The sequence below is a fragment of the Liolophura sinensis genome, chromosome 13 (genome assembly GCF_032854445.1).
Source record: "Liolophura sinensis isolate JHLJ2023 chromosome 13, CUHK_Ljap_v2, whole genome shotgun sequence".
NCBI lineage: Eukaryota > Metazoa > Mollusca > Polyplacophora > Chitonida > Chitonidae > Liolophura > Liolophura sinensis.
The window spans coordinates 5,958,569-5,985,621 of NC_088307.1; the positions used below are offsets into that span (position 1 = coordinate 5,958,569).

Here is a 27,053-nt window from a genome sequence, read left to right on the forward strand (position 1 = left end):
TTTTGTTTTAAATTATAGATACTGTCGTTGTTTCTTTTTTGTAAAAGCACCAATTTATGGATGCATTACGTAAAGTAGAACTTATTTCAATGTTCAGTTTTTATTATCTTTTCAATTAAACGTTCGTTGCTATGACAATGACGACCACGGAGCACAACAATATGGCGGACCAAAACATCTGAGTTGAGACGACAGGACTGCGACAGTGTCTTCATCATATACATCAGGTTTAAACAACAAGAGCGTTTGTTTCTTTACTGGAGAATAGCAGACCTGTCCTGATTTCCAGGCTTGTGTAAGAACACCTGACTATGCCGCCTAAAAAGAAAAAGAGTGGAAAAAAGAAGAAGAGTGGGAAGAAATCTGCGAGGCCATCCGCCTCAAAACCAACGTCGGACACGCTGAACGAACTCAGCAGGGAATACTTCTTGATTCAGATTAGAGACTTGGAGCAACGTTTGGCTAGGTTGGTTGTATTTTTGGCTCAGTTGTCACTTTGTCAACACTCTCTATGATTTAGTACGTGTGTATAGATCACGAAGTGCATGTTGTTAGTCCTAGTAGTGCTGTTTAATCCTTCAGCAGATGGGCTTGGTTTGTTTTTGGCTTTCCAGCACAGTGGGGCAAAATCAATGCATTTTAACATGGACATGTATATATACATAACCCCAAAAGATTCCAACTCCTTTTCTTGTATATGCCTAGCGTTGTTTTCTGTCTAGACGCTTACAGTGTTAATTTCATACTCAACAAAGGTACAGGCTGATTGTCTGTTATCGCACAAGTCTCGCGGTAATTAAAGACACCAGCCTAAAGACCTGCTTTCCACACCCACCGCACTGCCACACCACCATACGTTCCTACTCAATTTAGAATAGATTTATTTTAGCCATGAAAGTTTCTTCGATATACGCTCCTTGGCGAATTTCGCCATATTTCCACTGCTCCATTATGAAGCAGGAGATGTGCATATTTGCTCAACATGATGGTGGTTGCCGAAGAGCTTATACCGTGGAAGCTTTCATGGCTGTAATAAATCTATTCTAACCTGAGTAGGGACGGGTGGGGATGGTGGCGTTGGCGGTGTTTGCGGAAAGCTGGTCTTTAGATTGGTGTCTTTTATTTCCACTAGACTTGTTAGATAACAATGACAATGGGCCTGGATCTTCGTTGAGTATAAAATTAACATTGTAAACATCAAGGCTCCAATGACGCTAGGCCAGTATAGGAAAATGAGTTGGAGTCTTTCCAAGCTAGTATATACAGTAATATCATCCATAATCAATGAATTTTATTACCTTAAATATTTATTTGAGAGGATTTGCAATCTGGGTCATGCAGGTAATTAAAGTCATATATTTTGTGGATAATGTTCATTTTTGTATATACCTGCCCTTGTTAAAAGGCAGTGATTAATCCTACTGTTCTGTAAAGTGACGAGATCAAGTTACAAAGTGAAGTCACATCATAACTTGAAACCACTGTATTCTAGCTCTTTTTTCGGCACACTGACTGGCTCACAAAAGGTAAAACTATGGACTCGTGTGTTATGTGTCACTAACCAGCTTCCCAGATATTCATTGCGAAAAACAGATTCTTCAGTGAACTGACATTATATCCTCTGTCAAGAGACCAACCAGGAATTTACTTAAACCTCCTCTTTGCTGATTGTAGAGTTGGGAAACTGATTTGATTTACCAAGAGAAACCTTTACAAATGAAGTAATGTATCAGAAACAAGATGAGAAACATGATGCCTTAACTGCTTTTGCACCTTAAACCTTAGCCGGCGTCAGTAAAGCATGTCTTCCTAATCCATAATTGTTTCAAGGCTGGATGAGGTGAAATACATGAGTATTATCAAAAACACATGGTACTTGAAATTTAAGAGTGTTATAGTGATAGAATTTTGAGAAACTCTGAGCTCCTGATCAAAAAGTTGGAAAGGGGTATTAAAAACTGAGTTGCAATGAACTCAAACTCTGTATTGAACAACAGATATGCATAAAAGAATTTGTCGTGTAATAAATATACTGGGGTATTATGATGTTACTTTATTGTGATTTAAATTTTTAGGCAGTCCATGGAAAGTCATATATTTTTACCCGTTTAATCTATTATTATGTGGTGAATAGAGATATATGTTGTTGTATTATGGAAGTTAAGCAGCCTAGTATCTTAATTTACATTGTGTAACACTTGTGTTGACAGATATCAAAAGCGGTGTGACGAATTGCTGGTTAAAAATGGACAATTCCAGGACAAGTTTGATCAAATGGCATCAGACAAGAAAGAAATTGTTTCTTTCTGGAAAAAACAAGTGGAACAAAGAAGTAAGCTTCTGTTTCATTGTTGCTCTGTCAAAAGAACAGATGGCGATTCTGCTGTTGTGGATTGTTTATAATTACATAGACATACATAATTAAAAACAAGTGCAAGCTAATACATGCACTTAATATATGTATCCACTACACACATAGTATAAATGTAATGAGCGCTCTCTGAATCTGGTTTTGAAATATGTATACATCTACATTTAATCAAATATTATCATGTAAGTGAAGATTTTGTACACAAAGAGGAGCAGATGGTTTTAATTGTTGTACATGTATATACATAACTATTGTGTAGCCCACCGTGTAATGATGATAGAACAGAGACTATTCAGAAGATCAAACGGGTCTTCTGCTATAAGTCTAATATCCTCTAAGGTTGATGTCTCAGCTTCAAATTCAGCTCTGGCTTGGTTAGTGCAAGTCGAAAGATTTGTCTGGTGTCTAGTAAGGTGGGTGGTTTTCCCATGGCTGTGCCCACCTGCATTCACATCAGAAAGTGACTGCAGCCATATTACCAACACTTGTTAAGTGTGTTGTAAACATCAGCCAGACAGACAAGTGAATAAATATGACTTTTTTAAGCAGTTCTTCAGTTTATGATGGTGTGCCTAACTCACTACACCCTTTGTGATGGAAAGATTGATTATTGCTTGCAGCGGATGAGATTGCCACTTTAAACGACAGGCTGATTGGCCTTCATCAGGCCAAAGATGCAGAGAAGGAACAGTATGAGTCTGCACTAAGGCAACTCCGCACAGAATTTCAAGAGACTAAAGATACTTTAACGTCAGAGAACATGATTCTGGGTAATACAAATTCGTCATTTCTAGTCTTTAGTGTTTGTAGTACTTGTAGATTGAATGTTGTCATAGCTTTTTAAAATATACCAAAGGGTTATGTCCAGAGTTTTTTTATTGAATCTATGTTTGATTTTTGAGAAAAAAAAATTAACCATTAAGGCAATAGACCTTAAAGGCTGAAACGAAACAAGGAAAAACATAAAACTTGTATTCACAAGAATGATTTTGTAAAAAGGAGGTCAATATCAGGATACAAATAGTATCAAAAGTTTCATTTGGTTCTTTAAATTTTGCTTATGTGGTTTTTTGGATAGTTCTTTTGACGAACACAATAAGACCCTCTATAAGCGTCTGTCAGATATTCATCTTTCAAGATTTTAGCTGCTCTATAAGTTGTTTATTGTTTTGACCTCTGTAGAACATATTCGCATAATTATTCTTTAAGATTTTATCTTCTCTATAAGTTGTTTATTGCCCTGTTTTAGTTTTTTTTTTTTTTTTATTCTGTTATTTTTTTGGTTACATGTACTGTTGATAAAGTTGTTTCTCTTCTCATCTTAGGAGGTAAACTCTCCTCACTGGAAGAGTTCAAAGTACAGAAAGAAGATTTAATGGCTAAGTTTGCTGATTTGGAGGCTCAGCTGTTTCAGAAAGAACAAGACCATAAAGATGTCATCTACAGTTTGGAGAGGAAAGCTGTCATTGATAAAGACAGGTAGGTGTCTTCAGGATGATATTGTTTGGGGGTGATGGAGGGGGATTAATCCAAGTAAACACAAAGTACATAATCATGACCTGAAGGACTGTGGAAAACTAAATCTGAAAAGAAATAATATCTTTTCGGTTTTTGCCACAAGCAGGGAATATTAATTTGGGTTTGTCCATCTGTCACACATTAGATTCTGTGCAATAACTGCTCCATAGACCGCCCTGTTTTGATAAAATTTTGTGTGGAAGTTTATTTGTGGAATGACAGATCAAGTTGGAAAACCAGTTGTGTGGTTTTAATTATTCATCTGGTGTAATATGTAAAATAGTCTTGAGTTTTCTATCGAATATCGAGTGACTGGTAAAGGATTCTTATCTTTTATTTTATTCTTTTTATTAGTGTGATCACATGCAAATTTTAAAGATTAGGGTATTCTTTCCCTTTACCATGCAATTTGTGATAAAATGAAGAGTCAAAACAGTAATAGATAAATTCTTTTAAATTTAAATTTTATTTAAATTCTGTTACTTTCAGGTTAAAAAAAGAGATGGTTTTACGAGTGAACCAGGTAGCGGCAGAGTTTCGAAAGGTGTCAAACAAACAAATGGCAGACACAACAAAGAGAACCATCCGTGAGAATGTCTCCATTAATGCACAGCTAGCCAAAATGTCGGACAAAACAATGGAGCTGATACAGGAGAACGATGAGATCAAGCAGAAGGAGAAGAAACAGAAGCAGCAGGTGGAGCTTTTAGAAGCCAATGAAAAGGAACTGGCCAAGAAAAATCACAGTAATCAGAAGGTTTGTTCTTGTCATGTTTCAGAGACTGTGGGGTGTGTGGCATTTTTGTGTTTATACCACAGTGAAGGACCACATAGTCAAGTGGTGTCATAGACCAAGTGCAGTACAGCATGTACTGTGTGGTGGAGAACTCACACAGTGTGGTGGAGAACTCACACAGTGCTGTATGGCCATTGGCACCCAATACCAGACAACACCAGACCAAATGTATACATGCATCGATAAAGTATCTCACATAAAGTTTAAAAGCATACTTTTTTTATTTTTATGGTGTTGCATAACCCTGATATGGTAGTTCAAAGGAAGCAGATTCACTCACATTGGAATATTGAAGGACTGCTATGTTATTAGTTTTAACAAATCAGGCACACATTATTTCTGTAACCCAATCTAAATGCAGCTGTTTCCGCTTACATCATCCAAACTCTGTTTTGCCTTTTAACCGCATGTGCATGGGGTACAGGTGACGTGACATCATGATTCTGGTTGCTCTTATACAATGGTGTATTGAATCCATGGGCTGATGAGAAATCCATATTCAAGGTCAATTTATACAGTTATGCCAGATATCAGACTGGCGGTTTAGGTCTGTTCGCACCCTGCTATTATTATTATTAATTTGTCTTTTCTTTTACAGCAGTGTTAACGTAAATGTTAACTGTGCTACCTGAAAGTGTGCAGCCTGTATGAACTCAAGTTTTACGTACATGTAAAGCACAAATCCATGAGGGGGATGCTCCATTGTTGATACCCAGAAAAGATTTTAATACGCAGTCTTTTGTCTATTGTGAACAGTGCTGACGTAAATATTGTATTTTAAAGGGACATATCCCCTCAAAATTTTTTTTTGTGTTAGTTCAGCTAAATACACATATGAGTTACATTTGACTCCTCACTAAAAGCAACCACAATGATTCCCACAATGCAATGTTTGCCCATGTATCACACATGTAAACAATATGACAGATTGAAAGGGAATTTTAAGTGTAGTAAACCAAATACTATCTTCCTTTCTGTTGATAATATAAAGTATTCGTAATTCCCAACGATCTGTACGGAAGAACTGAAGATCACAGCAGAGAGAAAACGACAAATTCACCTGTTGTGACTCACTGAGAATCATTCTGGTTGACTTCCCTGCACGTTTCAGATTATAAGGATGTTGACAGAGAAATGTAGGAACCAGGAGGAGATGATAATGGAGTATGAGTCAAGAGAGGAAGAATTTGAGGAGCTGGAGAAAGCGTGCCGAACATACAGAGCTCAGGAGGAGAGTCACAAGTAAGTCTGGTCAAACTGTTACCTCCTCTTGAGATTAGGGGTTCAAATCCAGTCCTGGGCTTACAATATATACTCAGTCCAAAAAGTTGCAGTGCAGCAAAGTTTGTGGAATTTTTATTGTTCCTGTCCATTGACGACGTGGGAACTTAGTCAGGAGAAATAGATGTTTGACAGCTTTCAACTTCTTGGCTAGGCTCTGGCCTGGTTTCGTCTGACTACATGCCTAACCTTGCCTATGGCCTGGTTTCCTCTGGACTTTTGTTTAACTAGGTTTCATTCTGGACTTGGCTGCGGCCTGATTTGCTCTGGGTTTGGCTCTGGCCTGGTTTCCTCTGGGCTTGGATGTGGCCTGATTTGCTCTGGGCTTGGCTCTGGCCTGGTTTCCTCTGGGCTTAGATGTGGCCTGATTTCCTCTGGACTTGGCTCTAATCTGGTTTCCTGTGGTCTTTTTCCTACCTGGGTTACATCTGGGCTTTTACCTACCAGGTTTCCCCTGGGCTTGATTCTGGTCTGGTTTCCTCAGGATTTTGCTCTCACCTTATTTTCTTCACCAGTGATTCTCCCCATTGAGTAATGTATAAGTCTAGAATGATTATACATATATAAATATAGAAAATAAACAAACTGTAAATGAATCCATTGTTATGTTTCTAATGTTTCAGCCAGGAGATGGAAGCGTTGACGCGCGATCAGGAGCTACTGCAGCAGAATGTCATGGAGATTCAGTCCTGCCTGGAAGCAGCCAAAAAGGACAAGTTGAGGCTGGAGAAGGTGTTGACAGACACAGCCATGGCCTTAAGACTGGCTCTCAGGGTGAGAATGACTTGCCAGTCAGGGGTCAAATTTAAGGAGAAGCTTCTTGCACAGGTTGCACCTAGATGTACAAAGCAGGCGCACAGGAAAGAATTTATAACCACTAAATTGAATTCAGAGACATATTTAATAAACTAGTATAAAGCGTCACCAGGAATCAGATTCGATGGCTGTCAATTCTTAAACTGATGAAATGATGGTTTCTAACCCTACTTATGATGAACCCACATTATGGGTTGTATTTTGGTATAATTAAGTCCAGCTGTCAGTCTGTCTGTCCACCTGCATCATTTAGAAGTATAGAATTCGCTGAAGGCCTCGGTGGCAGAAAGTTAGCACTCCAGAGAGGCGCAATGACCCAGGAGCCTCTCACCAATATGGTCACTGTGAGTTCAAGCCCAGCTGATGTTGGCTTTATTTGGTTTCCTCCACCCAAATTGCTGGCCGCCACCATATGAGTAAAATATTCTTGAGTACGCCAATTACATAAATAAATTTGTTCTCTTTTTGTCTACCACCAGAGCACAAACCTGTTGAAAATATGTGTCACTAAAGATGCAAGCTTCATAAAACTGTGCACATTGTTTTTCAACACCTCATAGTTCTGTCAGAATGTTTCAAAATATTGCTTGCAGAGGTGGTTGAAAAATCAAAAAATCAAAAAATGGAATAAATATAAAACACCACCATTTCATTTTGTTCGATCTTCAGCAAGAAAAATTGCTGGTACAGTCCACTTTTCTCATAAATTAGGTGATTTTTAAGTTATATTTTTACACCTTCCTCATTGGAAAGAGATACATTCCACCCAAAAAAAAAAAACAATTTAGGTGTTGCCTTAGTTAATGGAAAAATGTGTGTGTTATTCAGTCTGCCATGACAGGCCAAGGTTCAGAAAAGGTTCTGTGTATTTATTTGTCTCTAGCTCATTATGTCCAGACACAGTGCTGATAAGAACAAGAATATAATCATAATAAATAAACAAGAACATTTACAATGTAGTCTGAATTGTAACAATTATTATCCTTACTTGGAACACCCTTTCTGAGTGTCACACAGATTTAAGGGCTTTAAGTCAACTGAGACCACTTCAGATTTCCTGGAGTATAATGCCGAGGAATTAGATACCTTATGTATGTGGATGATGATAAGAAGTAGAATTAAATCATGATAAATATACTTAAAAATTTTATAAGTGCATTGCATGTCATTTAGAAGGTAGTTTTAATTGTAATAGTTATTGTTTTTACTTGGCCTTTCCAGGTGTAATGCAGATGAACTGTTGTATCTGTATCGTTCTCATGTTGTCGTTATCTCACCTGTACAATGTTTACAGACAGAGAAGCCTGAGGATGAGGAAGAGGAGGACCTTAACGATCTGGAGAGACGAGATCACATGCTGGAAAACCTACTGGTCCTGCTGAACAGCGCTGCAGCCATTGGGGTGGGGCCACTCCCTGGGGACCTTGGCAAACAGTATGACGTCAAAGAGAGGAGCACCAAGATCCCAGGCAGTGGCAAGGGCATCCGGAAAGGGTAAGGCTAATTGGCAAGGGCACCTGCAAGGGGTAAGGCTAATAGGCAAGGGCACTTACAAAGGGTAAGGCTTAAAGGCAAGGGCATCTGGAAAGGGTAAGGCTAATTGGCAAGGGCACCTACAAAGGGTAAGGCTTAAAGGCAAGGGCATCTGGACAGGGTAAGGCTAATTGGCAAGGGCACCTGCAAGGAGTAAGGCTAATTGGCAAGAGCACCTGCAATTTGTAAGGCTTAAAGGCAAGGGCACCTGCAAGGGGTAAGGCTAATAGACAAGGGCATCTGCAAGGGGTAAGTCTAATTGGCAGGAGGATGTGCAAGGGGTAAAGTCAATAGGCAAGGACATGCACATGGGGTAAGGCCAATAGGCAAGGGCATCCCCTAGGGGTAAGGCTGATAGGCAAGGGCATCCACAAGGGTAAGCTAATAAGTGAGGGCATTTTTAAGGGGTAAGGCTAATGAACAAAGGGATCTGCAAGGGGTAAGGCTAATAGGGCAAAGCATCCGCAAAGGATAGACAAATGTATCTGCGAAGAGGGAGGCCAATAGACAAGGGCATCGGTAAGAAAGAACGCTAACACCAGTAGGCAAGGAAATCCACTAGGGGTAAAGCTGATAGGCAAGGGCATCAGCAAGGGTAAGCTAATAAGTGAGGGCATCCTCAAGGGGTAAGGCTAATGAACAAAGGGATCTGCAAGGGGTAAGGCTAATAGGCAAAAGCATCCGCAAAGGATAGACAAATGTATCTGCGAAGATGGAGGCCAATAGACAAGGGCATCGGTAAGAAAGAACGCTAACGCCAGTAGGCAAGGAAATCCACAAGGGGTAAAGCTGATAGGCAAGGGCATCGGCAAGGGTAAGCTAATAAGTGAGGGAATCCTCAAGGGGTAAGGCCAATAGGCAAGGGAATCCACAAGGGGTAAGGCCAGTAGGCAAGAAAAAGGCTAACAGGAGACCTGTGGTGATTGTTGGAGAATACAGCAATGTCAAGGGAAGATGTTTTAATTTATACTGGCTCACTCTCCCATTGTTGAATGACTAGTGGAATATGTGGCTTACAATAATTTTTTTATTAATAAACAAATATTAACTGTTCTGCACTGTAATGCAAGAAGAAGTGACAGTATATACTGTTTATAGCACACATTAAACTCCTGATAATACATTTTCATCATGTTTTTACATGTAGCTATCAAATGTAATTATTTTATAATGGCTGTAAATAACTGGAATTTTCAGTGAACTTTTTTTACAGTTTTTAATTAAAATAAGTTATATTTTGAAAAATTGTTTCAAGTAACTTTAAGAAGAGTCATTGATGGTGGAGATTTCTTTTTATTTTGTAAGTCGTACTACTTTTCATTGTTACATACTGATGTAGTATGTTTTCATTGAGCTGGAATTGAGCCTGCATTGTCCTGTATCATATTATCACGTCTTTTCACCTGTGTTATCTCCCCCTGACAGTCAGATGGCGATGACCTCCGGGCCTGGCACCCTTCCACATTACCAGCTTGGAGACCTAGGACTCATCCCCAGACCACAGAACCAAATCCCTACCCACACTGACAAGATGAAGGGGTTGTCAATCACGACACGACTAGGAGCTCTGCGGAAAGTCCTCACACGCTCTGTCGGAGTTCAGACTGTCAGTGCTCCTAAGGTGAGAAATCAGTTCTGGTTGATTAGACTCAGGTGTTCAAGAAGCACACTTAGCTGATAAAGTATGCTGTAGATATATGAAGTACACTTAGCTAAGGGTTACCTGCACTGAGTAACATCAATAAGTACTGCATTTCACCTAAAGTTTGGAACCAGTACGTAAAAATGCACTTTCAGAATCAAATAAAAGCCTTAAAATTATACTTTGGATGTCAGTGCTTAAGTTTTTCTGATAAGAAATAATTCAATCTTTGCAAAAAACTCTTAAGTGGTCCTATAATATAGATGAATCAATCAGATGTGTCACTTGAAGAATGCTAAACTGTATGGTTTGCTGATATACTTCCTGAAAAAATGTGAGTTCCATCACCAAAGGTAATGTTTTGTTTGCCTCTAAAAAGGCACTTTTGGGGCAAAATTTGAGTTCATTTACTATCTTTCTCAATGTTGTCCTTATTTGTGATTCTTCAGGCAATGTTTTATGCGGACCAGTTACTGAAGAAAGCACCTCCAGGGTCCCAGGAAGCCATTCTGAAAGACCTTCACAGTAGAGAGCGGTTTGGAAGTCCTATGGCCCTTGGGCCAATTACATCCTCAAAGAAACTATCAAGTAAAGCCTATTAATGATTTTCATTGGTTGGGTGCACATCACCTGGTGAACCGTTGACACCTATATGGAAATTTGATTGGCCTCTTCACACATTGTTTCAAAGGCTGTCTGTGATAGGATGTCTCCACATTTGCATGACCAGTAAAAATGGTTGTTGGATATAAGACTTGGCCAATAAATGAGCAGCTCAAATTGTTTGAATCTGTCGGCAGGTAATCTCTATCACAAAACATGAGATGAAATGCTGAATAACAATATTTTTTATTGCATGTTTTGTTGTCTTTTTTGTGTGTGTGTATTTGGAGAAAGGCACACTGCATGGCACTTTTAATGATGTACGTGGCGTAGTGTTCTGTGTTCCCAAAGGTACACGTATTTTCTCTATAAGTGACTCGGTCTTGTCTTGTTATGAATTTTTAGAAAATTTTTGTGCAAGTTCTGTGATGAAAGAAGTTAACTATTAAGACTTAAATAGAGATTTACTTTATGTGTACCGACATGTACTGTTTCATCGCTGATTGTACTCTGAGTTGAGTTGTTATCTTGGTGAGTAATTTGACTTATGTCTGTACAGCATCTACTTGTTAAGACTTTTATTCTCATGTCCTAAACTATTGGGGTTTTTTTTGTCTTTTCTTTCATCAACTTTTGAACGTACAAAAATTGCTGGCAACACTACTGTTTTTTAACCACAAATCTTTTAATTAAACACAAAATCTAATAAGTGGAAATTATTTTTATAGTCTGACTTATATTAGCTAAAAGTTGTCACTGAAATGTATTGAAAGACTCAAAAGCAAAAAGTTTCCTCTAGTTTATAAATAATCTTGTAGAAGATTTTTTTACAAATTTATATCTATAAATTAATCTGGTAAGTAAGTGTTCCTGTTGTTTACAATTACCATTTGTATTTATTGTACCTCAGCCATGTAAATAAAGATGTACATACATATTGTACTGTATATACACATTTCACATTGCTGTACGTGTAAGTTTTCTGTATGATACTGATCATTGTTGTCTTGTGGTTGAGGGTGCAGCACACATTGTTTGTTTATTGAAGACGAGGAAATTGACATTTTAGACTTAAATTATGAGTCAACAGTAGTGTTCAAATTGTTGTCTTAAAAATAATATTTTGTGAAGAAGAATAAAAATTGTACTCTTGAAATTCTGAACTTCTAAGTCGGCCAAAACTTTTGGGGAAAACAAGAAAGCCACTGCTCCACTGATCAGCATAGGATGAAGTGATGGGTGGGAAGGGGAGAGTATTCATGGTGATTCATTTTAACATTTGTAATGGATGATACAATTGGGTATTCAGTATGATTCATTCAAGTATTCATAATGATAAATTTGAGTATTCATTCACATATTAAAATTATTCACTTGAATATTCATGATACATTTGAGCATTCATGGGAATTCATTTGAGTATCCGTCATGATTCATTTGAGTATTCAAGATGAGTATTTTACATGATCATTCATGTGGTGATCATTCAAAATGAGTCATTGAGTCTTCGTGATGATTAATTTCAGCAGTCATATTATAGTGTCTCAGCATTGTTCAATTTATTACAATGCTCCAATGGTACTGTTTTTATGCAATGTTCAGTGGGGGATCAGTGGGACAAGGGAATTTAGTTGTTCAAAATCTGGCATTTTTTCTCCCTGTGATACAACTAAAATTGCTAAAGCAAATACATACTTAATGCGTAGAGGGTGGACAAATTAAAAGTTCTGTAGACTAATTAAGATATTGAGGGCTCTGACAAATGATACTGAAGGTATTGTCAGTTTTTAACTGAGACTGTATAAGGATAAATGAACCAGATTTGACAAACAAGATGTCCTCTGCTTGTAGATTCTCTACAATAGTATATTAAGAAATAGCATCATAGTAGTGAATGTTTAAGCTTAGGTTGATGCATTTGTCATGTGTTAGGGAATGAGATGTCAATTCATTACTAAAGCTGCTCTTCACAATATATTTCTGAGAACAAGTCAACAGCAAGATGAATCCTATCCATGTATACCCTAAACTCTTCTAACTTTTGGCACAGATATTAATAGTGTTGAAAGTAGAATATTACATTTCTTTACCAGCCTTTTGGAAAAGTAGAGATATGAGTATGTTGTTCATTAGATGGTCTACATGGAACCAAGTGAATAAAAAGATACTCAATATTCCCGCTACAATAACATATATATCATCTATGATGAGCAGACAAGGTGTCCTAAAAATTAGAGGAAATAGGGTATGCAAATCATATAAATTTCTCGGCAAACCTGCTCCCATACTAATAGTATCCTACATGTAAAAATGAATAGCAAGTCAATTATACTTGGATGAGAGTCATATTAACCAGGTGTGCCTCCCATCCCCATCTGACCATCTGACCATACCACAGTCGTCACACTGTGTCTTCGCACAACCTGAACTGCTGCATCATCGTGTAACCATTGTACGTGAATGAGGCAGGGTTGTTCCCTTTCATGCGCATGAAAATTACCTCCCCTTGGCACATCATGTACACTGATGCATGTCTCAAGAATCTTCAGTTGAACTTTCCACACATCCACACAAGTAAGAAAAAATGGCTCCTTAAACCTTTTCAAAAGCAACTGGAGAACTACTGGTTGTCAACTCTACACAAACCATGAAGCAGGAGCTGTAAAAGGTGTAACAGTAGAAAGTGATAAAACTGTTGTGAGAAACTGGCCATCTCGCAATTATGGTACATGGGTAATATGTGATGGCTACCTCATGTGACCATCTCATAGCCATCTTAATGATAAAATAATGGATCAATTAGTGTTTAGCGCCATACTTAAGAATATTTTAATTCTTAATTAATTAGATTTACTGTTGGGTAAAGCTGAGCAGAGCTTAAGGGAAACCATTACTGATTTCATGTATGCTTTATGAAAACCAGCATTTACCAAGCATCTTTGTCATTTATTTATTGACTTTATTTTGATTTTTGTTTAACCCGATGCTCAAGAATTCTTCACTTATAGGATGGTGCTTTTACAATGTTGCCAGCTTAATTCCTCTTCAGATTAATGAATAAAGAAAGAATGAAACAGAGTGAATGAGTGAGTGCTTGGGTTTTAGCGCTGTATTTAACAATTTTTCAGTCATATGACGACGAAGGAATCCTTAGAGTGCATGCAATGTGCCTTCTTGTTGCAGGACAGATTTCCACCAGTAATGAAAGAAATATTAGATCAATCATATAGCATAGTTGAATGCTTGACAGAATTTTGACAGCATGGACTCACCCTGCTACAAGAAGATATGTATATGTACACACACTCATTGACGCCTTCTCGTCATTTGACTGAAAAATTGTTATGTACAACGTTAATCCTAAAGCATATATACTACATACATGAATACTTGAAATTTGTGTGACCAATTTGTATAGCTGCAGCAAGCTTGTTAGTAGATACAGTACTATTAATTACTTGCTACGCTCATAATATCGGGGGCCCAAATACCAGTAGTAAAGTATGCCGATCAAGTAAAATGTGACGCGATAGGCCACTGATGTTATGAGCGAAGGGCGACAAAAAAAGTAAAGGGCATCCCGAGAAACCAGGGAGAATATCTGTTTAAAATAACATTTAAGAATACACTTTTAACAGATTTGGTTTTTAACTAGGAAAAGTAGTGTTAAATGTTAGATTGTATGGCAAATTACATCTGGGAATAAAAGATACCGAAAAAATCATCACACTGTATATATATGCACTGTATTTGCCCATTTTTCTTGATTCTGAGAGTTACATTGATTTTAGAAAGGTTTCATGACCAAAAATAATATTTTGTGACATTTATTTGCCTCTAAAAATGCACTTTTTGTGGACGAAATGTTATATCATTTAGGGTAAAATCTTTAAATTAGTATAGGTGTTTTTAGATACCTCATTTTTTAAAGCATCAAAAGTATTCATTTCATGTCAGTGTGTATCCGTCTGAATATATAACGTGTTGTAATGTTTTCAGGGCGTTTGCAAAACTTTCCTCCAAGTTACAGAGAGAAATACTGTCTGCAAACAACAAAGGTTGTAGCCAGCTGTCATTACATGGAGATTCCAGTGGAAGAGTCTTGTTCCCAGTAAGAGGATCTACCCTAATTCCTCAACCTTTTCGCACATGAAAGAGCAACTTTCAGTGCAATTTATGCAGATTTATCATTAGATTTTGGAGACAAAACCACACTGGTTGGATTGGTATAATGAATATAATATATCCTTGAATAAACACCTTGTAAACATTCAAAAAGGTTGAAGAATTACATTACCCGAAATAAAAACATGTTGCTTGGTGATTGGGTGATATATGATAATTAGCAGATATTTGCAATCATATGCGATGACCACCACTAACTGATATATGTTAAACAACAGCACTGAAACAGCTCCAAAGACAGTTTCAGGGTGTCATAAAAAGTATAATTTTAAGTCTGCACAGAATAATGCCTTCAGGATGTGAACAACAATCTGAGTGATTTTGAATCAAAATGTGATGAGTAGTTAGGGTACAAATTATTTATTTTATTTATTTGACTGGTGTTTTACGCCGTACTCAAAAATATTTCACTTATACAAAAGCGGCCAGCATTATGGTGGAAGGAAACCGGACAGAGCGCGGGGGAAACTCGCGACCATCCACACGTTGCTGGCAGACCTTCCCACAGGAGCAAATTAGACTATTATGACAATAAAAGTTTATGAGCTGCAACAAGAAGAAATTGCCATTCAGCCAAGATTATTTTTATATTGTATTGTGAAAAGTGTCACTTGTATACAAGGCAAGAATTGCTATTGTACACTCAAAATGCCTTTCCTCCCTTTAATTTGGTGTGCCTCTCACAGCCTACCTTTTTTGTAAATAAGATTGTAAGGTGCACATTTGTTCATCGTTCATTAAAGATGTCTTAAATCTTTTACACAGAATGCAATAAAATCACATATGCTTATTGTGCAATCATGTGAATGTTCTCATCAATCTTTACTTCTTTGTGAGCTCATCAAGCCACTAAGCCCAAGCCATGAGACAGCATTATCCCCCTTGTTGCGCATGGAAGTTATCTCCCCTTGGCACATCAAGTGCACTATAAACAACCAAAGACTGCCTCATTTCGCCAGTTATACCAACTGTACTTTCCAAACAAACACAACAAGTCAAAACTTCCTTTTAGAAGTTATTAGAAGAACAGGTTGTCATATACTTATAATTTTAGACCGCTTGCAGTATTACATCACACTCCATGAAATGATCGATTAGCTTTCGATTCCGAGATCTGTTTCAGTTTTGTTTCTGAGTCAGTGACTATATCTGGCGTATTTAAGATTACATACCAATGCCTCAAGACATGGCCTTGGCCTACTCACACTGAAAGAATGATTTAGCTGGCAGTTAACCTGTGTAAACAAGCTAGTTTGTAGCTTTCCTGTTCAATTATTAATCAAAAACGGTGTCAAAATTGTAAAAGTGACTATTAAGTCACAAATACTATATATCTGTCATGCTGTATATGCTTTACTTATTCTCTCTGTGACTTTGTGAACTCATAAAACCAGCAATCAGACCAAACATCAGCGATGAGGCTGAGGTATCCCCCTCAGTGCGCATGAAAATTACCTTCCCTTGGTACATGAAATACGCTGGGCTTCTGGAAGATTAATTTTTCGCCACCAAATTGATAAGCTATAGGAGAGTAAAGAAAACAGTATAACTCATTCAGGAATTTCTCCACAAAATTTTTGTCATATGTATTGACCATCCAGTGTACACGTCAGCCATCACAGGGAAATACAAGCCAAGCGGGATCACTGCCAGCCTCCCTGTATAACTTTGTTTATTTAGATATATTTTTGATTGATCTGATTTAAATGATGCTTAAGAATTGTTCACTTCTATGATGAAGTCTGTTGTACGAGGAGATGGAACTGGAGCAGCTGGGGTAAACTAACCTCTGGCAAATTACTGACTAACCTACAAATTCCCTCTCCATAACTGGGGTTGAACCCACACCTTACGAGTCCTACTGATTGAAAGTAAACACCCGATCAATCATTTGTTTACTTAGTTGGAGTTTTATGCAGTACTTGAGAATACTTCACTTGTACGAGGGCACATACAAAGGGTCAGTTTTGTTTGTAAGGGTTTCAATCTTACAATCTGAAAAAAAATTCATCTTTTATGAAATTAAAACGTGATATTACAAGCATCTCTAATTAGCTTAATGTTTTATTTTCAACAATCATACATTACATTATTTCAGTTACAACTTGAAATGATGAGACGTTAACAGGTATTTCAAGCATCACAAATGTTAAGGTTGTATCTTTCATGTAACAGGAAATATAATAAAAACAAAGTTTTGACAAATTTAATGCACTTATAGGATAAATAATCTTTTCTCCAGCTCAATTCCTTGGCAAGTAAGTTTTAAACATAAATCAGGAGCAACACCATTAGCCCAATACACACATTTCTTCTGATGGCTTTGTCTTATGAGGAACCTGGCTATTGCAGTTTCCTCCAATAAAAATATCACCTATATCAGAACTGAAAAGTGTGTAATAACAAGATAACTAGGAAACCAAAATGTCAGTTTTCCTCAAATGCTGAAAAATTTCCTTCACGAACATAAGTCCTACATAAGCTAGGACATTCAAATGTCTATCACACTGGCATTCTCAATAGGCAATAAATTTGAAAAGAAACAATATATAAAGAAAAAAATACAGACAATGGCTATGTATTGATGGGATATATGGTAAAGACTGTTGAATTGCGAACATGTATTTAAATGGATCTGATGAACATTAAATACTATAAAAGTGTCCAAGATCATATTACTGATCAATTTAAGACAATTATTTAGGACGGGCATTAAAATCCATAGGACATATCAGGATGAAAGACAATTTTATGTAACAAAAAAATCGCACAGCACAAGGCAATAATGAGAACATTTAAACCGTTGACTAACCTCCTCTTATAAACTCACACAGACAAATAAATCCACCTTTCACACAGAATGAGAAAAAAAAAAATATGTATCTGAAACTTGCGCTTTTCTGTGCTATACAACATCAAAATCTTACTGAAAACAGACGTATGCACAGTTTTAACAGAAGCATTCTACCTAATGACAGATGTTCCCAAATTCATAACTCCAGCCTTTCATTTCAGCTATGAAGGTGAAAGTAAACAAATATTTCCAATCACCACACACAGAATGCAGTTGCACAGCTGTCCCTTAGTCTGTTTAAATTCAGTTCCGTTTTGTCCACATCACATTTGCATTGTTGTGCTGTATTTAATAAATTTAAAGCTCTTAAAGTTAATCCAGATCACATTTCCCGTTTTGATTCAGGTCTGGTTTTTGACTCAGCCTGAGGAAGGTTTAAAACTTTGCGGAGCTCCACACCTGTTCTGCGGGCCATGTGATCAGCTATTGTGACGAGACACGTGTCCACTGCTCGATTCACGATCTGTTGCTCTGACGAGGAAAACTCTGACAGGACATAATCAGACACCTCGTCTTTGCTGGGAGGCCGGTCTATTCCAATCTTTAACCTGGGCATGAGCTACAACAGAATGAATAGCGGTCTTCATTTGTTTCTGGATGTTACACTACAATATACTTCTTAAAGCTGTGAGAAAAAAGAACAACATGAACAAATCAAAGAAGACATGTTTTGACATATTTTATTTATTTCACTGTTGCTTAGGACTTTACCCAAGAAATTTCATTTGCACACAGGCGGTCAGTTTTAAGAGTAGAAGAAGTCAGAGTGTCCTGCATAAACCAACGACCTTTAGCAAGTTACTGAAGACAAGCAGTCTCCATTACACAACAGACTGCACATAAGGTTACAGGATCGCTGTTGATCGTTTGTCACCAAGGCCTAACAAGCAGAGTGATCAATAAAATGCCAGAAAATTTATAGAGTGAATATTTGACTTAGTCTTTGTATGAAAAGAATTTTGGGACCTGAAACTGTAAGTACTTACATCTGATCTCAAGGAATTCATACATGATCGCACACCGTTATGGCCACTGAAATGAGAAAAAAGCAAACAATAATGAGAAAAAAGCAAACAATATGAGAGAAATGCAACAGGTCTTTTACATGAAGTTAACACCCCAAAAACAAACAAGAACTGGATCTGTTTAGCAAACATGCCACTGCTAAAATGGGCTTTTATGGTTGTAACTGCCCAATGGTCCTGCATTTCTGCATTATCTTTCTCAGTCTTCTGGCTCTAGTCACCCTACCTTACACCAATGAGCAGATTTTCTCCAATATGGTGTTACCTTAAAATCAGGTGTTTGACCACTTCACACAATCGTAATGACAAAGGACAAGTCTGGAAATAACCGATTAATCAGGACAAAACTTCCATGCAAATAAAATTACAACCATTTTAATAATATGAATGTCTGGAAGTTTTGCCATTATATCCTGCACCAACTTAACAATTTTTTCCATTTTTGAAGGATCCTGTGATATAAAACTCACTTTGCACTGCCCAGCTCCTTGACTGCCACCTTCCCTAATGACTTGTCAATGTCATCATGGACCAGGTAGATATGCTGAGGTTCTATGTCAAACAATTGTGCTGGAGAGAAACAAGAATGTTAACACTGTAGGTCAAACAAATGAGTGAGGGGGGTGAGTGAGTGAGTGCTTCGGGTTTAACGTCCTAATTAACAATTTTTCAGTCATATGATGATGAAGGAATCCTTAGAGTGCATGTAATGTGCCTCCTTGTTGCAGGACGGGTTTCCACCGCTCTTTCATGTAGTGCTGCTTCACTGAGATGCCTTAGGCAAGTAGGCCGCCCCACCCGAGGCCTTATACTGATACGGGTCAACCAGTCATTGCACTATCCCCTTCATGCTGAACACCAAGCGAGGAAGCTGCAACTTTCTCTTTTAAAGTCTTAGGACACTCTACCAACTGTGTCAAACAAATGTGCTGTTTAAAAGGATACATATAACATATAGCTACAGGTAATATTTATCACCTGAATGCTTTTTTCGTAAACTACTCAAAGTGTTTGTTAAAACTGGACACAGCTAAGTGTAAAATGTGTGACTCCAAATCACTGGGCACAGGATTACAGGATATATGCAAAGAATCTCTATACAAAGATTATGATTTTAAGGAAAATGAAAGTTATGCCAACAACAAATGAAGAAAATAATTTCATTTCTGAGAAACACTTTATACTTCTTAATAATATTTTATATATATATTTCTCGTCAACTGTACAAAATTTTCGGAAATGACGTCATCACTGAACCGGAGACGGATGTCAGTATGATGTGACTGGGTGAGGTGTCATGTCTGGTGTCTCTGGCATGATACTTTATTGGCGGAATGGACTCACCCTGCCACAAGAACACAGAATGTAGGTGCACGCACACTTACTTTGTCATATGACTGAAGAATTGTAAAGTACGACATAAAAACCCAAGCATACAAACCTACACTTTTAGTATGCATCTCTGCTCGTGGACAATTCTTACTAAGATCTTCACAATTTCAAAAAAAAAGTAGTACTTGTATGACTGGGATAAATGGACAAAGTATCCCAAGTAGGTGGTCATAACGATGGTCCAGACATAATAACCAATATCACTTCATGGAAATATAGTATACACAATAAGAACACGATAAGCAGATTTTCCTAGACTGTTATTTATTCATTTATTTGATTGGTGTTTTACGCCACACTCGAGAATATTTCACATATATATGACGGCAGGTACAGACCAAGTATTTGTACCCAGGGAAAACCACAAACATCCGCAGGTTGCTGTCAGACCTTCTCACATAAGGCCGGAGAGGAAGCCAGCATGAGCTGGACTTGAACTCACAGCTACTGTGTGAGTGAGAGGCTTCTGGGTCATCACGCTGCACTAGCATGCTAACCAACTGAGCCACGGAGGCCCCTAGCCTTCTATTTTGTTTGCCAACAAACTTACTGATGACGCTTATTTCTGATTTTCTAACAGTTGCCGCCTCCCTCACATCATACCTGTTTTGGCCACACTTGTCCCGTTGACATTCATGGGCATTTTGGGTTTCAGTAGGACCACATCAAGGTTGTCCGATATCGAAGTCTGTGCAACGAACCCCACGCAGTTCTTCTGGTCCTTGACCCACGGGGCATGAAGATACCCAGCAAGTTTGTCCACTACCTGCATGCCAACGCTGTGACGTGTCAGAGGACGGTCATGGTTACCCAAACCCACAATCTGAAACAGAAAGCGGACATCAGCTTTTATCACCTCTGCTGTTTAAGATACGATTGCAACAAAATTATTTAAAAATATATCATTTCTAATACTAAATCTTAGATGCTCGCTGGAATGAAAGCTGGGAACAATTTTTATTAACAAGACCAATCTGACCCTTCTATCAAACCCCAAACAGATTAAAAGGCTTTTTTACAGCAAACAGCGGTGACTTAAAACAAGCACTTGTACCTGTTCGAAAATTTATTCGCTTAAATTATAAACAGGTTTATTTGACTTGTGATAAACCCCTACACAAGACTATATCACCTGGATGATGGCAGCCACGTTTAGGAGAAAACTTTGCAGACCCAAGACAAAGCCTTGTCACACCATCACATGCATGTTGAAAGCTGAATATGAACTTGTGACCTCAGTGGTAAAGGCTTAGATAGTGGTCCACCTTGTCTATTAAACATACCTCCATCCTCCATTGTTTACAACAATGCATTCTGGAGAAAAGCTAGAGTTGGCTAGCACAGAAAGACACTGTGAATTAGACCGAGAAAGATCTTGGTGTCCTCAAGAATGATATTCTTGTCAAATTTGTAACTGATGACTTATCATGGTGTCATCCTGTAGTAGGGAGGTTTTAATGCCATTATTATATTTACAGCGCTGCCTCACTGATCAATCCTCAAAGGGGAAGAAATCTCCCATGACACCTTATCTGACAAAGTCTCCATAGTGTGTTAGTTTATGCTGGCAGAACTAACCGCTCATGGTGCTTTCCCCTGAATAGTGTTCAAATGCCACCTGTTAGCTTTAAGAAATTTGACCACAAACTTCAAATAAGAAACAAACTTTGCATTTTTTCTATCAATGCACAATAGAAACATGGCTTGAGTGCCCTAACATTACTACGTTTTCTGTCAACATGAAAACATAGGAAACAGGTAATCACCATTTATCTCCAAAATGAACTTTTACTAAAAAGGTGTGAACCTTGCACAAGGCAAAAGCTGTAAACCAGGCTAATTCCATTAGATTAAGGACAACTTCTACATGTACAGTTGTCCTTGTAACCCAATCCTGACCCAGCAGTACATATGTTAATCTCTAGACAGCCAAATTAAGATGTATGTTCTCTGTGTACATTACTGCTAGATACCACAGTTCTGGGTTTCCCAAATATGCTGGCTTTATCTTAAAGGCTGAAAGCTGTAATCCCAGCCCAGCCCTGGGGAAAACAGATAATGATATGATTATCGCTGTGGGTCAATGACATCACAGGTGAATTACTGGTGTAACGATTTTTTGCATGAGCAAACTAACGTAGGGATGTAGCGGCATGTGATTTGATCAGGCCAGGAATAAAAATATCTCAGTGTATCTCCTAAAAAGCCTAGTTAAGCTTAGGCTGTCAAGGGCATACTACTGCCTGCTAAGCTGGTAAATAAGTAGGCAATGTGATTAAGGCAGATTACATCTGTAGAGCCCAATGATTTGGCAGAGTCTGAGCAGACTAAACCGGTTCAATCTGGCTTATAAGCAAGTTTGGCGACTTTCCAGGTCATAGGTCACAGAGGGAGGGAGGGAATATAGGGTGTGCTCCTCCCTCCTCTTTCCTAGTCTTACCCTGCCACAAGATAAACATCAGGGTGACCCTGATAAAGTGTAAACAGCCGCATTCAGTTTCAAGGTGAAACCTCACCATGTCAACTCAAGCATGTAGTTTAGTAAAATATTGGTTGTAGTAATACCATGTAAAAAGGCATTCACAAGCCTGTAGTGCCACTGGTATGTTTTATGTAATACCGTAACCTATTTACTCCGAACAAAAGGGAGACTTCATTGTAGCTCAATATTTAGGCAATACATTTTGCCATCATCAGGAGTGAAAAGCTAATGGCTAAATAAAATGCTTAAGTACTAAATTTTAAGTCACAATAAAATTTTCAGTTCTGAGAGTTACACTATTTGAGCCTCTTGCACAAAGAGATTGTATGCTAAGTTGATTGTAACTACCATGGTAACATATCTTTATAGCAGGTGTCACCATGGCAGCTATAATCAACTTAGCCTGGAATCACTTTGGGCAAACTGCCCACCATGAATATTCATGATGTAGGATGTAATTTCAGAACATCCTGATTATCCCTACTACACCCATCAACTGCCATACTCAAATTTACTTTTTCATCCTACTAAACTGATTTGTTTTGATTTGTATATTTACAAATGTAGTACAAATGAAAAAACAGAAAGGCCAAACTTTATAGACACTGACAAAACATATCCATAAAGTTACATATAGTTACATACAGTACACTGGCAGGATTAAAGCTCAAGAGAGCTTGATCTATCCCGACTGAAGGAATATAAAATCATGCCATGGCCGATATTTTCAAAGGCTTTCAGTAAGGCAGAGATTTACATGTACATAAACCAATTATACAAAGCGTGGCAACACAAGCAAGATTATAACAGGAGAAGTAACAAAAAACCATGTGTTATGAATAGTGTCTCAGTACATCACTGGATATTATTTGATTGTTGTATGATTTTAGCTTAGATTTAAAGCGAGATTTTAAAGATATACAGCGTATGCAGATGGACAATTTGTTCCATTCCCGGGGACCCGTACACTTCACAGAATAATACGAGAGATTAGATTTATAGATAGTATTATTGAGATCAGAAGTACGTCCTCTTGTTACATAATTGTGGACTGTGAACTGTTTAGACACATAGTTAGTGAAACTTATGGGGATTTGTTCTGGATGATAGAAGAATATGTGAGTCAGTAAAATACATTTAGATTTAAAAGATGGAGGATTTGCCTATCATGAAACGAAGGAGAGGTGTGATTAAGGCGATTAGAAAGTCAGACGGCACTGGGCAAGTTGTAGGGGTTTTAAATGGGTGTGAAATGTATTACCACCAGCTACTGGGATGTGGGAATAGAGGTCGATTGCTACAGAGCTGAAATACTTGATGAATTGTAGGGCAATGTATTTGACGTCCTCTTTTCTAGTGCCCTTTATGCTGAAGGAGGGGGGCAATTTATATTTTTTGTCCCTATCCATTGTCTGATTCAGAATTATCCATGCCTTTTTTTTATATTATTATGTTTATTAAAATTTTCCTCAAATAATTTTTCCTTGTGTAGCGCAAGGTTTTGTTCAGCTTGTTCCTATATGCTCCATACTGCTTTCGATTCTCGTAGGTGTTAATCTTAAGTTGCTTATGATTCATGAATGAAGGTGAGGAGAGCAGATGTCACCCACGGCTGAATTATTTTTAGTTTATTAGTTACCAGGTTTATTGTAAGGAAAGTCATTATGGATGTCATCAAGTTTAATAATAAAGGAACTTGCTGCTGTGTTAAGGTCACTTTGTTCATTTGTTACGAGAGACCAGTCAGTGTTCTGGACCACTGTAATAAAAATATGTTTCTCATTATCAGTATATTTTCTGTATGTAGTGGGCTTACTTGCAAGGTGTTTGGTGTGGCTAGATTATATAACATGAAAGATTACATAGTGGTCTGTTATATCAGTCAGTAAAATTCCAGAGAACATATGATCTCTGTGGAAATTTGAAAAATGTTATCTATTAGAGCTGCCGAATGGGACTGAACCCTGGTTGTTTTCCTTTATTTGGGGAAAAAAATAGTGTGAGGTCAAAACTTCGAAAAAAGATTTTGTCTGATGGTGATTATCAAATTTTAACAAATCTATATTGACACCTCCCACAATAACACATTTTTTCCATTCGTCTTGACATGTTTCTAGGACAGACAGTAGCCTTGTGTTGAAATCGTTAACATCTGTATCAGGGGGCAGGGGAGACTAAATCGAGGAGGTATGTTTTCCCACCATGCAGGTCCTTGACAAACAGATATTCACAGCAAACAGAGTCATCGATAAAACAAAGATCATGTGTAAGACGACAAGACTCAATGTGAGACGAGATGAACAGTACTAGACCCCCACTTTTTTGCACACAAAATTGCAGAGAAAATTTGTACAGGGAAATTTATAAATAGTGTCAGGTGAAAGCCAGCATTCAGAGAAGCCAAAGACAAGCAAAAGGGTAGTTTAGGTCATATAGGAAACCTAAAATTTTTGTGAAGTGCTTATGAAAGCTTCTTGCATTAAAGTGTAAAAAGGATAGCTGGTCAGTTAGGGTTAAGAAGAGGTTCTATAACGAAAGACGATTGTAAGAAATAAGAGGACTAAGCTGCATTGAAGTCATCCCAATGTGCAACTGCAAGGTTGATTATCATCAGTAAAGGTGTTGCCTTGTTTAACATCACTGAGCTGGATAGGATTAAAACACATATTATAAAGGTCATCAAGATTGTAAGGGTGTAGATCTACCTCAGATTGAGGCGTAACACTATTAAGGGCAATCAGTTGAGAATGGCAAAGTGTCGGCTAGTGTCAGGAATGGAACATTCTCATTATCAGACAATATTTGTCATAAAAGGAAAGTATATCAAGTGAGTACAGAGATAATAAACAAGAATCACAGTTTTGCACACATACACACACTCAGTACAAACAACACACACGTTCAGTACAAACAACACACACATGCAGATCCCCATGTAAGGCATATAAAAAACAGTTGATAAATAACATGTATCAATTCCATAGTAAAATGAATCATGCTTGAAAGAGCACAAGCTGGTGTTGACACCCACACAAAAGAGTTGTTCACAGCACAACATTCCACAACACACGTATATATAAATATTAAAAAGGAACAAAAAAACAAGAGAGGCAGAGTACAGGGCTTCCTTCGAAGCAACCAGGTTTAGAGTTGAAAAAACTTACTCGTTCCAGGTGCATGAATTTCTCCTTTGGAGAATTTAAATTTCAGTCAAATTAAATTAAAGTTTAAGGTCTATTTTGAACAATTTCAGATATGAAATGGTCCACTTCGTTCATGTTATTCCGCTATTTGGGCTTTGCAGAATGAGCCACCTGGATTTCTCAGTTCGATTAATAAACACTGAGGCAGGTAATACTAAATATCACAAATTGTTGAAAATACACCTCAATGTTTAATATATTTGAGCTTGGCACAGCCTGAACCGGAATAACTTTCCCATCACCTAAATTAAAAAAGATTCTGAATACTGTTGTCAAATATATCAAACCAGATGAAACGATCTAATTAATATTCCAACTTTTAAAAAAAAAACACCCACACCATCGAAAGACAAATGCTCTTCTTAAGAAAATACTTTTCAAACTAGCTTAATTCCTTCAATGAAAAGACTTTTTTGCAAAATACATATTATCATACCAAAAATTAAGTAGTCTGGCCGTTAATTGTAGAGCAGATGATCCTTTAAACAGTACGGTTAGGCAATGAAAGAACCCTTCCTGATGTTCACTGTGAAAAAGCTGGTTCTACAATGAATTAACATCTACCACGTGACAGCAGTCTCAACCTTAATATTCCCAGTATTTTAAGTGTTTTTTTTTTTTTTTCCATACCAGATATTTGGGTTTCTTCCCTCCTGCCGCCATCGGATGAGGCGCAAACGTTGACTGTCGTTGTTGTTCTATCAGTTGCGCCGTTGCCATAGTTTTTAGCCCTGAATCTGTGAAGTCGGCAGGAATTAAACGTAATACTTCTCTCAAACATCTTGCTATATTATTCGACTGCATTTTTGACTGACCAATTTATAATCTTTTCCACGTGGGGCGAGTAAAGTTTCACAAGACCAGGCAACAAGGTTGTTCAAACGTGTCTGTCGTGACCGTCCTCTGACGTCTGTCCACGAAGGCGGAATCTCGTGGAGCTAAAAATAGAACAGAAGAATTCATAAAGACAATAGGTGGTATTAGAAAAGCAGCTGTGGCCTTTGTCCAACATAATCTTCTTTCCCGGTTTTTGCAACTTGTTTTAAAGGACAAAGAAATCTAATGGAATATAATGTTATAAATTTTACACTTTACACTCGGCTATCTTCTTACTTTAAGTATGTGGGCCAGTCGTTTCACCCTTCATGTAAATAAGTCGACCGTTCCTGACGGTTAGTGGGAATCCTCAACGGAGGGTGCGTCATTTTCTGTTTTCTGATTGGTTGAAATATCGGCGTGGGATCTGATGAATGAAAGCTATGGCCGCTGGACTTTTGACAGGCAGACTCGCTCTAGTAACAGGTGACGACAGTTAATATGTCGTAATATAGTAGGATATGCACGCCCAGACG

At 37.8% G+C, this 27,053-nt stretch overlaps 2 protein-coding genes across 2 annotated transcripts; one reads left to right on the forward strand and one right to left on the reverse strand.

Moving 5' to 3' along the window:
• Positions 1–176: 176 nt before the first annotated feature.
• Positions 177–11,470, forward strand: LOC135480600 (cilia- and flagella-associated protein 157-like). The gene is made up of 10 exons (XM_064760471.1): positions 177–466; positions 2,211–2,332; positions 2,992–3,141; positions 3,697–3,850; positions 4,379–4,646; positions 5,797–5,927; positions 6,590–6,740; positions 8,077–8,276; positions 9,741–9,936; positions 10,407–11,470. The coding sequence occupies exons 1-10, from the start codon at positions 312–314 to the stop codon at positions 10,557–10,559; spliced, it is 1,680 nt and encodes a 559-aa protein (XP_064616541.1). The 5' UTR covers positions 177–311; the 3' UTR covers positions 10,560–11,470.
• A 5,321-nt stretch (positions 11,471–16,791) lies between these two features.
• LOC135480336 (probable peptidyl-tRNA hydrolase) lies at positions 16,792–26,620 on the reverse strand. The gene is made up of 5 exons (XM_064760161.1): positions 26,332–26,620; positions 20,620–20,839; positions 19,095–19,194; positions 18,586–18,631; positions 16,792–18,158 (listed from the first exon to the last, which is right to left on the reverse strand). Exons 1-5 carry the CDS (start codon positions 26,503–26,505, stop codon positions 17,922–17,924), a joined length of 777 nt encoding a protein of 258 aa, XP_064616231.1. The 5' UTR covers positions 26,506–26,620; the 3' UTR covers positions 16,792–17,921.
• Positions 26,621–27,053: the final 433 nt, after the last annotated feature.